This window comes from Canis lupus, chromosome 11 (assembly GCF_011100685.1).
Source record: "Canis lupus familiaris isolate Mischka breed German Shepherd chromosome 11, alternate assembly UU_Cfam_GSD_1.0, whole genome shotgun sequence".
Taxonomy (NCBI): Eukaryota; Metazoa; Chordata; class Mammalia; order Carnivora; family Canidae; genus Canis; species Canis lupus.
In genome coordinates this window covers 18,264,393-18,281,013 of record NC_049232.1, presented here as the reverse complement: position 1 = coordinate 18,281,013, position 16,621 = coordinate 18,264,393, and the positions used below count along the sequence as shown (strand labels likewise).

The 16,621-nt window shown below is 33.5% G+C and overlaps 1 protein-coding gene across 1 annotated transcript in view; it reads right to left on the bottom strand.

Annotated features, from left to right (window-relative positions):
• The window catches only part of ADAMTS19 (ADAM metallopeptidase with thrombospondin type 1 motif 19), a 228,940-nt gene that overhangs the window by 147,124 nt on the left and 65,195 nt on the right, over positions 1 to 16,621 (bottom strand). Inside the window, exon 7 of the mRNA XM_038551654.1 lies at positions 11,858 to 11,901. Coding sequence (XP_038407582.1) covers positions 11,858 to 11,901 — 44 coding nt within the window. The remainder of the gene's footprint in view (positions 1 to 11,857; positions 11,902 to 16,621) is intronic.

The window sequence follows — 16,621 nt, the reverse complement described above, 5'->3', positions numbered from 1 at the left end:
TTTTCACTAATACTCACTCCCAATGGGCAAAACTGACAATTTTCCTTTAAAATGTCCTAGATGAAGCAGTAAAGGGTATTTTTTTTTTTTTTTTTTATGATAGGCACACAGTGAGAGAGAGAGAGGCAGAGACACAGGCAGAGGGAGAAGCAGGCTCCATGCACCGGGAGCCTGACGTGGGATTCGATCCCGGGTCTCCAGGATCGCACCCTGGGCCAAAGGCAGGCGCTAAACCGCTGCGCCACCCAGGCATCCCCAGTAAAGGGTATTAATTTTACTAACTCTGCACCCCAGAGTACACACACCTTTTAATATTTCAAAACAAAAAGGAAGTATGGATAAAGTATTTCTGCTGCAGACTAAAAATACGATGTTGTCTCCAGGAACAGGTCTGTGAGGTGGTTTGAGTTACGAACTGAATTTTGCTTTCACTAGACACCATTTTTACTTGAAAGAATGTTTAACAGGCAAACATTGGTTAATCAGACTTGGGAATAGGGCTGACATTTAGCCAAAAATGAACAGAATGCAACCTGTCACTCCAAGGAAATGAATGGGTGATATGTGTAGATACGTGTAATAAATATATTACTTGCTATAATATCTGTAATCAGTAATATCTGCAACTGATGGTTTGTGTATGTTTCTATTTACTTATATAGGCCAATGACAAAAATGCAAACTTTCAAGTGAAATTAGAAATTGGAAAACTTAAAAAAATTTATTATTTTTATAAAGATTTTATTTATTTATTTGAGAAAGAAAGAGAGAATGCATGAGCAAGAGGGGCAGAGGGAGAACCAGGCTCCCCACTGAGCAGGGAGCCTGTTGTGGGGCATGATCCCAGGACCCCAAGATCATAATCTGAGCTGAAGGCAGATGCCTAACTGACTGAGCCACCCAGGTGCCCCAAACTTAAAAAAAATAATCTCTATGCCTATTGTGGGGCTTAAACCCACAACCCCTGAGTTCAAGAGTTACATGCTCTACTGACACAGCCAGCCAGGTGCCCTGAATATCAGAAAACTTTTATTTGCCAATGTGAGCTTGGCAACTTTCCAACACTTAAAAACTTTTCTGATAAGAATGAAGGGGATGTTAACAAATAGGGTTTTTTTAATATATATTGAATGGTGAAATGTGCCAACATTTAGAGGATCTGCCTAACTCAGTGAACTAAGATATTGTGATTGACCAATAAACATCACTAAAAAGCGCAGTACTCATCCATTTTCACACTATCTATCTTTGTGTGGTCATTATTTTCTTCAAACACTTCAACCAAAATAACAAATAGCAGCACCTTATATACAAAAGCACATATAAGATCCCTGCTGCCTTTGACAAGCCAGATACAAATATGTTTGCAAATATATAAAAGCCACGTATTCTCAGTATTGTTTTGAATAATGTAGTGAATTTTTATAAAATGCATGTTCTTTATGCTTACCTTTGATGAGCTTATTACTGTTCATTTTAAATGACTTAAAATATTTTTGAGAATTTCGTGGCTTTAATTTCTAATAATGGTGACTAATGACAAATATTACTGATATAAATAAAGCCTTTTGGGATCTTCACTAATTCTCAACAGTATAAAAGGATGCTAAGACCAAAAAGTTTGAAAATAACTGGTTTATAGCATATACACAACTTAAATACCTACAGAGAAGCTCTAAAATTATTTTTTAAAAACTTGTAGGAGTCATCATGATTATTAACACCAAATCTCCAAATGTCTAAAACATTCAGAGCACATGTGAATGCTGACAAAGTGAATTGTGTGACCAAATGAAGCTATGGTGTGTAGAAAATATATATATAACAATGCTTTAAAAGTTTTTCAGGACTTCAATTTCTGGCAGCAAGACCATGTTGTTTGCAACTCTATACAGATAAATGCTGAACTAAAAAATAACAAAAATCCCTTAAATTCAAAGCTGAGTATATAAAAAAGGGAAATTCCCCCACAGGCCTAAAGAAAAGAAAGGAAGATGGGGAGTTCTAAGCCAGCACTAATGTGCTAGCAGCCTCTGGGAGTTTGCCAAACTCAAATCCAAAGGTGTTCAGCATAAGTCATGACAATGAGACAAAAAGAGAGACTGCTCAAAGTAAGGCCTTGGAACTGAAATTTCTACATAACATTATCTCAATATAAAGTGAGAAGGAGGGATCCCTGGGTGGCGCAGCGGTTTAGCGCCTGCCTTTGACCCAGGGCGCGATCCTGGAGACCCGGGATTGAATCCCACGTCGGGCTCCCGGTGCATGGAGCTTGCTTCTCTCTCTGCCTGTGTCTCTGCCTCTCTCTCTCTGTGTCTATCATGAATAAATAAATAAAAATTAAAAAAAAAATAAAGTGAGAAGGAGGGGGTATCATTTTTCTTTCCTTCAATGCAATGAAAGAGTAGTTTAGAAAAACAACTGTTCCCTGGCAAAAGGAAATGGTATAAAAACTTGTCTACTTTGACCTAGACCACGTTTTTAAAAAAGGCCTCCCCTGAGAATATTCAGAGTTGCCATATCTAATTTACATTACCTGTAATAATGAATAATTTACATTATTCAAGGAATGCTAACTCACAAAATTCACTTAAATATCCCTAAGGCATATGTGAATATTTTTTTTTCCCTTTTTAGATGGAGGAAGAGAGGTGGGGAGACAGAAGATAAGAAAGATTCTTAAGTAGGCTCTAAGCTCAGCACGGCTCTAAGCTCCCACAATCCCAAGATCATGACCTGAGCTGAAATCAAGAGTCAGACGCTTAACCAACAGAGCCATCCAGATTCCACTATGAATAGAACTTTTATCTTGACAAAGGTATATCTTTTCCAGGTCATAGAGCATTCCCACAGATAAAAGAAATAAAGGAATAACTCAAATGCATAATTACATAACTGAGTGACAAGTCACCAAAAAGATTTAACAAAACAAATAGGACTAGAACCACAAAAACGTCAATAACAAAATTATTAGCTATGTCAATGTTCAAAAGTATACTTTTAATAATTTAGACCTAAAAGAAGAGATTGAACGTATGAGGAAGGATCAAAAAAAAAAAAAAAAGGAAGGATCAATATATTATCAAACGCCATAGCAGAGAGAGAAAAAATCCAAATGAGTGTTTAGAAATAAAAAAGCTAAAAAAAAAAATAAATAAAAAAAAAAAAATAAAAAAAAAAGAAATAAAAAAGCTATTGAAATAAAAAATCCTTCATAGCCAAACACATGAAATTATTAAGAAATGCACGATGAGGGGTGCCTGGGTGGCTCAGTGTCCAACTCTTGGTTTCAGTTCAGGTCAACATCTCAGGGTGCATGTTCCACGGGGAGTCTGCGTGAGATTTTCTCCCTCTGCCCCTCTGCCCCATGTATGCGCTATCTCTAAAATAAATAAGTAAATCTTTAAGAAAAAAAAAGAAATGTATGAAGAAAATAGACAATTGGTATAAACCAAGACACACAGACAAAAAAGTTACCTAGAACATAGCACACAAAGACAAAGATGTAGGTATGAAAACAGAAGAGATATATGGAAATCAGAACAAGAAGCTGCAACATGATTTTATTAGGATTTTCAGAAAGAATGGAAGATTTTTGTTTGATTTTTAAAAAGTGCACCTGATAATATCAGACTTTTTTTTTTAATCACTCTCATTGGTAGAAATCTCCTTGTAATCCGAATGTATCTTTCTTGCTACTAATGGGTTTAACACCTCTTTTCTTTCTTTTCCTTTCTTTCTTTTCTTTCTTTTTATTTTTTCTTCCTTCCTTCCATCCCTCTTTCCTTCCTCTCTTCTTCCCTCCCTTCCTCTTTCTCTGTCTCTATCTCTCTTTTTTAATTCACACTTGATATATTCTGCTCTAAAGATGGCTGTTAGAGTCTTTGGTTCTACTTGGTACATCTACTGTATGTTTGTTTCTTATTCACAGATTTATAGATATTATTTTTTATATTCTGTGTTCTAATTATTAACAGTTATGTGTGTTATGTGTGTTACAAATACTATACATCATTAATTTCAAGAATCACTATATATCACTAATTCTAAGATTCACATTGTGATTTGCCTTACAATTGATAATGTCTTACAATCAAGAATTTATTGTATCGGGTTTTTTTCCTCTTCAGTGGTACATTATATAATAGTAAATCTTAAAATCAAGGACAATAAAGGCACCTCAAAATTCATGAAATATGGTATCTTGTACCTCAGAGAAGCCTATTTTTTCCCCTGGTATTGGGATTTCTTTTGAGACACAGAAATTTCAAATATAAATATAGTTGAATTTATCAAGCATTTCTGTTATAATTAGAATTTTTGTGTCATTCAAAAAATTTGTCTCTACCACAAAAGATATAAAATTAATTTTCTATATTTTCTCTAATTTTTCAAAAATTTAAACCATGTGATTCATTTTAACTTGTCTCTATGTGAATAAATGTCTTAACATCATGTGTTCTGCTCTCACAGTGTTCTGCTTTGTCACTTTCCCAAAAATGTGCAATAGCCTTATCCTATGTATCACATACTATACTTGACATGTGATAGAGCAGATTCCCCTTCCATATTTTTTCTCCAATTCTTAGGTCAAAGCTGCCCCATGACATTTAGAATCAGCCTGTCAAGTTTCCTACAATACTCCTTTTAGAATTTTTATGCAAATACATTCTATCAATATGTCAATTTGAGGGAACAGCCATTCAGTTCACCTTTAGTCTTTCAGAACATGAGTACAGTTTAGATCTTCATTGAGGTATGCCTTCTTGATTGAATTATAAAATAGGTCAATAATTTTCTCCATATGGTCTATGCATCTTGTTATTAGATGTATTCCAAAGAATTTTATTTTTCCATATATTTAATAGTATTTTTTAATTGAATGCCTTACTGGCAAATGCTGGTATATAAAATACAAATAGTTACTGAATATTGCTTTAATATCTAACCACCTCATTCTCCTGTTAATTTTAATAATTTAATTCCATATTCTTTGTTTTTTTTTTTTTTTAATGGAGATAATAATAACATTCACTTCATTTTAAGGCCTAAAATTGCCAGTACATTTTTTAATAGAAACAGTGATAACAAAATCTTCTTCTTGTTTCGGATTTTGAAAGGAATGCTTTTAAAGCTTCACTATTTTTAAAAATATATTTATGCATTTTGTGTAAATATCTTTAACTGAGTTAATACAGTTTCTACTTTGTACTCTTTTGTCAAGAGTCTTTACTATGAATGTGTTTTGAGTTGTATGAAGGACATTTTCTTTATCCATTCTGATGATCATATGGTTTTTATATTTAATTGTATTACACAGTTACATTTTAAGATTTTCTAATGTTAAACTACTGCTGTATTTCTGGAATAAATCTCAAATAAAGTACCCCTACTTGATTATTTAAGAATACCTTGTGAGGGGATCCCTGGGTGGCGCAGTGGTTTAGCGCCTGCCTTTGGCCCAGGGCGCGATCCTGGAGACCCGGGATCGAATCCCACGTCAGGCTCCCGGTGCATGGAGCCTGCTTCTCCCTCTGCCTGTGTCTCTGCCTCTCTCTCTCTCTCTCTGTGACTATCATAAATAAATAAAAAATTTAAAAAAAAATTTAAAAAAAAAAAAAAAAAAAAAAAAAGAATACCTTGTGAGATGATATCTGCTAATTTTTTTCCTGCTAATTTTGATTTAGAATTCTTTCATTTCTTTCCTGAGAAGAGTTTATTGTTTTTCTTTCTCACACTGTCCTCTTTAGGATTTCATAAAACATTTATAGGGTTTTAATTAATCTTTTTATATTCTCTGAAATAGTGTATATAATATGGTAATGGTCTATTCTTCGTACTTTTAGTAGAAATGATCTGTAAAATCATCAGTGCTTGGTATTTTCTTGGAAATATTTTAAATAATTGATTACATTTCTTTCACTGTTCATAGATAATAGAGACTGTTTTTTTAGTCTAGTCTCTCAGCCAGAAGTGGTCAATTATCGTTAATCATGTTTGTTAGCATAGCGCTAGTTTGTTGTTCTTTACATCTATTTATGTATCATGATACAAATTTAAATTTTTAATCTAATTCAAAAATCACTACCAGTTCTTAAATAAACTATAGGGTGAGGATTGTTGACCTCACAGTCTAAAGATTTGAGAGCACCATATTTCAGGATTCATTCTGTATAAGTCATGGGAGGGGAGAATGAGTTATTAGAAAGTATACTGTTTTTCTACGACTGCTGTAACATGTTACCACAAATGTAGTGGCTTACAATACCCAAGTTAACCATCTTACAAGTCTCTACATTAGAAGCTTGACCCAGATCTCACTGGCTAACATCAAGGTATCACAAGGCTGTCCATGCACCCTTCTAGAGGCTCTAGGGGAGAGTCCATCTCCTTTTTCCAGATGCTGGGGGTTGCTGATGTTTCACTTGTGGCCCTATTCCTCCACCTTCAAAAGCAGGAATGATGAGCTGAAACCTCACATTACATCTCCCTAGGCCTTTCTTCAGTAATCATATCTTCCTCTGATTCAGCTTTTCTGCCTTCCTCTTCTGCTTTTAAAGATCCTTGCAATTACATTACCATAGCAAGACAGGCCAAGATAAGCTCCCTATTTTAAGGTCAGTTGATGAACCGCTTTAAGTCCACCTATGGAATTAATTTCATGGAATTAAATGAAACCTTCATTTCCCTAAGTTATATAACCTAACATATTCCCGGGTCCCAGGGACTGGAACGTACATTTTTGTGGATCATTATGCTGTCTGCCACAGAAACTAAGGCAATTTCACTAGCAACACCAGTGAACAGTTGCCATTTGCATCCAGATTTGGACATTATTTTTCTGGAAATTTGAGGATACCACAGTGTTTACCCAACCTAAGATTCAAAAACTCTGAATTACATTGGCACAATTTTAATAGGTCTCTGGTTACAAAATTAATCTCAATTTCAGGAATGTTAAAAGGTGGACACACATGTTTCAGAATTGATATTTTGTTGATAAAAAACATTTAATAGCATTTTTTTCTTCCAGTATCTATATACATACCCACCAATCTACCAACTATCTATGTGACAAAGACAACAGGAAACAGTGATGGAGGAAATGGTAAAACAATTTTTACTTTTTACCCTCTAAACACCTCTTCAAATACAAGCTTAATAAATACGTACAAATTACCCAATTAAGCATTTATTTATAATATCCCACAACACTGATAAAGCCTAACACATTTAAGATGCAAGTATCTTTTGCATCAGCAAATGAGGAAAATATCCTATCGCTACAAAGTTAAAATGGTGACAAATAAGTTATTTACAAGCTTATATTTGCCATTTCTTTATATTTTTTAATTAAGGCAATTTTATTCTATAACTTCATTCAAACTTATTTGCCTCACCTTTAGTCTTCTAGCTGTATTGTCCCCTATTAGACGAACATATCACATTACAGACAAAAGCTGATTCATTATCCTAAGATCTGAGGCAGAGGCCAGTAGCACCACTTACTAACAGTGATGCTGGGCAAATGTGTAACCTCTTAGCAGGGAATAAAAGATGTGATAGAACCTAGTGAACCTAGAATAACAATTCTAAATGAGCCGCCTTTAGGGAAACAAAAGCAAAATGAACTACTGGGGCTTCATCAAGATAAAAAGCAAAGGAAACAGTCAACAAAACTAAAAGGCAACCTACAGAATGGGAGAAGATATTTGCAAATGACATATCAGATAAAGGGCTATTATCTAATATCTATAAAGAACTTACCAAACTCAACACCCAGAACACAAACAATCCAGTCAAGAAATAGGCAGAAGACATGAACAGACATTTCTGCAAAGAAGACATACAAATGGCCAGTAGTCACATAAAAAAATGCAGCATATCACTTGTCATCAGGGAAATACAAATCAGAACCACAATGAGATACCACTTGACACCAGTCAGAATGGCTAAAATTAACAAGACAGGAAACAAGAAATGTTTGCAAGGATGTGAAGAAAAGGGAACCCTCTCACACTGTTGGTGGGAATGCAAGCTGGTACAGTCACTCTGGAAAACAGTGTGGAAGTTCCTCAAGAAGTTAAAAATAGAATTACCCTATGACCCAGCAATTACACTATTTACCCCAAAGGTACAGATGTAGTGAAATGAAGGGGCACCTGTACCCCAATGTTCATAGCAGCAACATCCACAATAGTTAAACTGTGAAAGGAGCCAAGAGCCTTCTGACAGATGAATGGATGAAGAAGATACAGTACATATACATACATACATATGTGTATACACACACACACATATATAATGGAATATTACTCAGCCAACAGAAAGGATGATGCCTACCATTTACATTGACTAGAGGGTATTATGCTAAGTGAAATAAGTCAATGAGAAAGACAATCATACAGTTTCACTCATATACAGAATATAAGGAATAGTGAAAGGGACCATAAGGAAAAGAGGGGAAACTTAACAGAGAAAAATCAGAGGAAGATAAGCATGAGAGACTCTTAATTCTGGGAAACAAACTGAGGGGTGCTGAAGGGGAGGTAGGTAGGAGGATGGGTAACTGGGTGATGGCATTAAGGAGGGGATGTGATGTGATGAGCACTGGGCATTATAGACAACTGATGAATTATCGAAAACTATATCTGAAACTGATAATGTACTACAAGCTGCCAAATTGAATTTAACTTTAAAAAAAAAAAGAGCCACCTTTGCAAATGCTAGAGTTTCACAACATTCAGTGAGGTCAATAATATAGCTTCTATGGCAAAAGTGAGAAGTCCAAACTTTCAATGTGTTAAATAAGCCCACATTTGTGTAGATGATAAACAGCTGAAGTAGGATTTAAAGCTGGGTGTCTGACTTCAAAATCCATATTCTGTTTTATTTCAGTGTTTTATTCACCTATAAAGTAATAATGATAATAAAACTAGAGAGTTTGGATTTCGAAGAATTGAATGAGATAATGTTCATTAATGTGTTGCTCAAATTAACAATGTATAGCCTAAGTCTAACCATTGTTTTTAAACACAGGCACTCCTCCTCATGTATAATTCAAGTTAATACCAAAAATTCAAAGCTTTTAACATCTCTTTCCTCTCTTACTCTATCTACTAGGAGACAAGGGGGAAATTGTCATTAAAGTCATCATTTATGCCTATATTATCCAAACTAATAAATACAAAAATCATTTTCCTTTCTCCTTCCTCTCTTGAAAAATTTTCATCATATAGTATCCAAAGTGAAATGGGCTGTCTTCACATCAGTAATAGATAGAAGAGGCAAGAAGGTAATCACTGATGTAAGAAAAGCATATGACAGGGGCGTCTGGGTGGCTCAGGTGGTTAAGCAACTGACTCTTGATTTCAGCTCCAGTCATGATCTTGGCATCATGATCAAAAGCTTCACGTTAGGCTCCACACTGGACTTGGAGCCTACTTAGGATTCTCTCTCTCCCTCTGCTCCTTCCTCTCTCTCACTCCCACCCCTGCTTGTATCTCTTTCTCTCTCTCTCTCTCTAAAAAACAAAAACATTTGACATTTGACAAAAATACAGCCCATAGTTTAACATAAGGAGATTTTAAAATATGTGTCAATAAACATTTATTGATAAACCCAAATTTTTCTTGTTTTATGATACTAGAGATTGAGAGCTGTTAAGAGGACCTGCAAGCCACACACATTTGTTTAACTTTGGGAACAATTCACTGCCGGGTTTACCTGCTTTCTCTTAATAAGAGCAGAAGTTATTAATATTGCCCTATACTCTTCTTCCCTTATAAATGACTATATGAGTATCAGGGAAAATTTATATCTTATGCTGCCAGTTACAGAAACAAAAATCTTATATTGGCTTAAATAATAAAGATATTTATTTGTTCACACATTTGGAAGCCCAGAGGTTAGACTGGGCCCCTGGATGAAGAATGCATCAAGAATTGACATTGTTGCATCAACTGACATTGTTGCGACCTCAAGAATCTAAGTACTCAGAAATAAAAAGAGATCTCAGGAAGGGCACTGGACTTTCCACATCCTATGTTATAATATTTAAAGCCAGTCTCTACCAAGCTCTTAAAGGACAGATTGAATAGAAAGAGGGAGTGATTATACTGCTTTCCTGATGAACCGTATGTACTCTGATTGTCCAAACACATCAAGGTACTTCATTATTCAAATGTGCTTTAAACCAGAAAGTAAGTTTCATAAATAATATATATCATGAATATGTATGTTATTTTCAAATAGCAGATTTAGCAAGATGTGAAACATAGACATAATCAAAAGGAAATTGATTTGACTCATGTTAGCAGTTGCTTCCTTAGGCTGTGTCCAGGCTATAAAGAGGTGATTAGTATGCATAATTATGGGAGAGACCGCCCCAGGTGCTGATTCCTCTCAGGTATTCGAATGAGGCATGAAGGGCCTCATTATTAAAGAAGCTTCAGAAGCAATATTGTTTAAATGGAGAAAAGGTAATTGTCTTGATACAGGCTTCATTGGTAATTAAAAGCTTCTGTGGTGAGGTTGATTAAAACTGTACATTGAGATTTAATTTCTGGAGATTCAGACAAGAAGAAGAGAAAAAAAACCTGCAGGAAGCAGGAAAGTGAGGTAACATTAGGAATATCATCCCTAAATCAAGTCAGCTTTTCCTTAGGCATCCAGATCTTTTTATGCTATGGCCCCTTCTGAACCAAATATTCCTTTGATTTCATCATTAACTACTTAACATTATTATAACTATTTTCCAATTACTATCTCAGATTTTAATTATCCAAGGTTAATGAGAACTTCAGATGATGGAATTAGAATTTTTTTTAAATACCTATACCCCTTTATTCTTCTTTTGCACTTTTTAGGTTGTTCATCTTACAAAGACATATGACATGTCAAAAAGGGTTAAGTTAAAATATACCCTACCTACAGAAATAGATGACACGTGATATGACAAAACCAGACTATGACTCCTAACTATATCTTATCATTAATGCCTTATTATATATATACAGCTACATGACCTAACACTAATATATGTATATAGTAATAAAATTAATATATGGTTATATATAGATATATATGGATAAGTAAATTATATAGATGCATTTATAATAGCATATACATAGCCATTCTCTCAAAATTAAGAGCTGTTGTTTCATAAATTCTACTGGCTGTGTGGTTATGTTTTGGGAATTAAATATCCAGGACAAAATATAGAAAATGTACTATTTGATACACTGAAAATCCTCATTTGTTGGGGAAATGAGATGGAGTTTCCTTGATACAGTCTGCAAAGAACTTCAAGCATACATAACTCAAAAACAAACAAATAAACCAACCATTAGCCTAAAAAAAGTCATTCACATTGACATTAATACATTTTGCCTTGGTTTAGCAAAAATAATAGAATAGAATTTAATATTTAATTTAGAATTTAATTTTAATTAAATTAGAATTTAATTTAATAGAATTTTGCTGAACTCATGTGTACATCTTTGTGATGGTAAGAAAAAAAGAACTCATCGTATTCTTAAAGCATTGTTTTAAAATTTTTCTCCAGTATATATATATATACACTGTGAGATTGATATATATATGTGAGATTGAGATATATATATGTGTGTGTGTATATATATATATATATATATATATATATGTCTTTAGGCTGTTTCATTAATAATTAAAATATTGACAAATGATTAAACACATAGGTTGGAAATACATACCTCCAACATTCTAAAAACATTCCATTAAAACCAGCACTCTCATATCATTTCCTATACTTCAACAAATGATGTGTTAAATGTGCCCAGAACTCCACAAAAGTATAAAAATTTTTATACACACTTACCAACAGTATCACATGGTTCATCTTTGTGAACACAGAAATCTTTCCTAGAAAGGAAACAGAAAATGGATGTAAAAATAAACTTTTCCACAGTCAATAGAGATTGTGACTCATTTTTGAGTTACGTGAACTGAACCATACACTTTATCTCCAAGAAATTAATAGAACTGAAAATAAAATTGAATTCTAAGAAAATGGGAGAATTGTTAAATTTTTAATGGCAAATTTTTCCTGATATAATCCTGAAACATGCCCTATTTCATTAAGAATATTTCAAAAAATAAAATTCTATCTTGTTTTGAACTTTACAGATTTCATTTTTTATTACAAAAAATAGTATTTGGTATTGGGACATGGATTTCTGTTTGACAAATATTTTAAGATTTCTGCTTCACAGGCACTTGAAATAATTTCCAGATAGAAGATTCAAATGTAAAAAACACAGTTTAAAACAGAAAAATATTTCATATTGTAACACTGGCAAAATTTTTAAAAGATTGATTGTAATCACTTTATAAAGGGCAGGAGGAAATTAGTATTTTTACACAGGTAGTATCTAAGAATATTCTACAATTTGCTATTGAATACAGTATCTTGAAGAACATTCCTTAAGAAGTTATGAGCCTAAGAGGCAAGCTATATGAAAGCACAATGTTATCTACCTTTCACTAGCTATGTGACCATAGGCAATTTACTTAATCTTGTACCTCTTTCATCTCATCTACAAAAAAAGAGGAAGTAATAATGATACCTATCTACCATGTAGGTTTATAGTGCAGGTTAGGTGACTTAACACATATAAAACATACATACATACATACCTTTATTTACTTATTCATTACTGAGAGAGAGAGAGAGCACGTGCATGCACACATAGGCAAGGGAAGGGCAGAAGCAGAGGGGAAGCAGATTCCCTGCTAAACAAGGAGCCCAAAATGGGGCTCAATCCCAGGATCCTGAGATCATGACCTGAGCTGAATGCAGATGCTTAACCGACTGAGCCACCTAGGCACCCCCCATATATAAAACATTTTAATGTGAGTTTAGTGGATGTGTTGGACAAGCTAACACAGGAAAAAATCTTTAAAACAATGCCAGATGCCAATAAGCTTTCAAAAGTAAGTTGATGGTTTTGTTGTCTTTTGTTGTTCTTGATACTATTTCTGTACCCTAAGTTAAACAATTTCCTGATGAGTAGATATTTAGATCCTACAGAATTTTTAGTATTACAAACAATAATTAGTCTTTGTGTATATGTGAGGGAGAAAAATAAATATTTTTTTTTAGTCCTCTCTCTGTTATAGTCATCTGAATGCCATTTCTAAATGAAAAATGAAAAAACTTAAGTGCAACAGTCCTGTCAATTTCACCAATGACACCTATATTAATAATAACAATGGTTAGTGTCAATTCACATTTTGCTTAGCTCATCAGCAGCATCTGTGACTTAATATCTGTGCATCATTTTATTAATGCTCCATGCATATTTAAAATGTAAAGAAATAAACAAAAACCCAACACTTAAATACGGAGAACCACCTCTGGTAGTTGCCAGAAGGTAGGTGAGTGGGGGAAATGGGTGAAAAAAGGGAAGGGGATTAAGAGTAGATGTTCAGTGAACAGTGAGTAAGATACAGACTTGTTGAATCACTACATTGTACATCTGAAATTAATGGAACACTGTATGTTAACTATCTTGGAATTTAAAAAATGTATATTCTCAAATTGGAGCAAAGCTATACATATTCATTGGATCTAGCTATATAACCAACTCTGATATAAAATTGACAAATTCTGTATTTTTAAATCTGTTACTGAAAAATGTGTTAAAATTCCATTCTGGTTATACATTTGTTGTTTCCTTGTGATTCTGCTAATTTTTCCTTTATGATAAAACTAAATTACCTTTCTGAATTTTTATAATTAATTTTGAATTAGTTTTTACTATTATATAGAAACCCTTCTTATTTTAGAGTTTTCTGTGTTAAAGTATATTATGTCTGATATTAACAAATACTAATATACTAGTAATACTTTGATATTTGCTTGGTATATCTTTTTTCTTTGTTCTATTTTCGATTTAATTTTCTCTAAGTCTCTTATAAATAGTGTATGGTTAAAATTATGAAAATCTATTCATATAATATGGAAGTGAATTTAATATTTTATTATATATATATTTGGATTTTTCTATTATTTCTGAATTCTATTTTCCAAGTTATACTTTTGTTCTTTCCTTGTTTTTCTCTTCCTTCCTATCTAGTTTTTTTTTCTTCCTATCTAGTTTTATTTTCCTTTCTCTCTTTCTTTCTCACTCTCTTTTTTTTTTTTTTTTTTTTGCCACTGCTTGAAAAGTAACATTAGATTGTGTTTAATTTATGGTTACTTCCAATTTAAATTGCATTGTATTTGTTTCCTATTGCTGTTATAACAAATTCCACAAATATGGTCAGTTAACCTAAATGTATTTTACAGTTTCAAAGTCATAAGTCTGGAGTCATAAGTCATAAGCCTAGGCTAAAAGCAAGGTATCAGCAGTGTTGGGTTCCTTCTGGAAGCTCTACATGAGAATCCATTTCCTTGCCTTTCCAGCTTCTAGAGGTTGCCTGTATTTCTTGACTCACAAGTTCCCTTTCATCTTCAGAGCTGGCAATGGTATCACTTGGCCTGTCTCTGCTTCTCTCATCACATCTCTTTCTCTAACTCTCTTACATCCCTTTTTCCCTATCACCTGTGACTACATTAGGCTCCCCTAGATAATCCAGGAAAATATCCCAAGCTCAAAATCTGAAACATAATCCCATCCACAAAGCCCCTTTTGTCATGTGAGATAACATAGCCACAGGGTCTATAGATTAGAACAGGGATATTATTCTGCCTACCACATTCACTTGAAATGTCTAAAGTAAAAATTATCTTCAGGCTCCTCCTGAAAAAAAAGAAACAAAGCATCAAACACTTTTAATCCAACCTCTCCCTTCAATCTTTTATGTTATTTTTATCTGACATTATAATCCTACCTCAATTTTTCAAATCTCAATTTAGATTTTCGAAACCATTATTAGATTTGCCCATGTATTTAGCAATTTATTTTCTCAGTAACATATTGGATCTTTACTTTCTAGAGAGCTCATTATTCTTTAAGTACATCCTTCAGGAACTCCTTCAGTGAGGATCTATGAATAATAAGGTGTTAGAGACATTGTTTCCCATGTATTTATTCATAATGGAATAGTGGCCAAGTACAGAATTTTAGGTTAACTTTACTGGCCCTTAGCACATGAAAAATATTATTTCATTTTTTTCTAGCATTCATAAATATAGATTACAAGTCAGTGAGCAACTTGCTCTTCTTTCATGCATTTGTTTTCTGGTTAATTTTTTAATGAGAAATAAATAACATGGCTTTTGGTTAATTTAAATTTTTTTTTATGTCTTTGTAGTTCTGCAGTCCCACCTAGATGTGTCTAGGTACTGATTTTTTTTTTTTCTTCTTTGGTACTTGGAATCTAATTTGAAGAACCTATGAACACATACAAATTCTTACCATTATCCATTTAGCCTATTCCTTTCACATTCTCTCTATTGTGCTAGAATTCCTTTAGGTGTATATCTGATCTTCTTTCTGATGTCTGTAACTCTAAAGCACTCTTTTATAATTCAATCTCTTACACTCTATGCAGCCTTCTGGCAAGATTCCTCAGATCTATCATCCAATCCACCAGTGCTCTCTTCAGTTGCATCTAATCTACTCTTCAACTCAGAAATTGAGATTTTAAGTCTATTTATTTTATAAGCATTTTATTTTCCTCAATTTTCAAATCAACTTTTTCCCCAAAAACATATTGTTCTCATATTTCTTTTTTTTGGTGTGAATGTTCAATCATGTAAATATGTTTTAAAAAAATAATCCTAGCTTTTTAAATTATTCTTTACTGGAAATCTCCTGGCTCTTACAATGGAAGATCCTGTCATTTTGTGTTTTTAAATTATCTTGTAAACTCATTTAGTTGTATTTTAAGTTGCCTTCTATGGTATAAATGGAGGGCCCCCTCAGAGTAGTTTTGCCTATGCTTTCAACAACAAGTGTTTTAACGCTGAAGTCATATTTGTGGTGGTGAATACCCAGAGGAGCTGTTTTTTCCTAACCCAGGGTCATGGCTGAAACCAGAATGCTTCTTGTTGACAACTTGTGCTCTTTTGCTGAGCTTCTACCGGATATAACTTTTATCAAGGGTATAGTTATCTAAGGGTTCTGGCTATATGCAATCATTTCAGCATCTCTTCCCCACTTTGCAAAGCCTCAAAGTTTTTCTTCATGTGTTAAACCCAAGAACTCAGATTCTTAGGTCCAACAACTCCTCTCAGGGCAGCCCCCACTTTATCTCAGAAGCTCTTCAGGGTTTTGTTTTGTTTTGTTTTTGCTTATCTGTGCATGTAAGAGGATTTTTATTATAGTTTTTCTACAATTCCAATATGTCTATAATGAAAACACTTTATGATTATCTAGGCAGATTATCACATAACTAAATCAAGTGAATACAATTTGTAATCTACCATACAGTAATTAAATATAAAAAAAATATGTACCTATTGTTAACATCAGATCTTATGTACATAGAATCAAGCCATATGGTCTTTATTCTTTTATTACACTTTGTATCATACAGCTTCTTTTACCAAACTACTAAAAAGACTGTACATCTGCCTCAATGAGATGTTTGCAATAACCTTAAATTATATTTAAATTTTTCTTCAGAGATACCT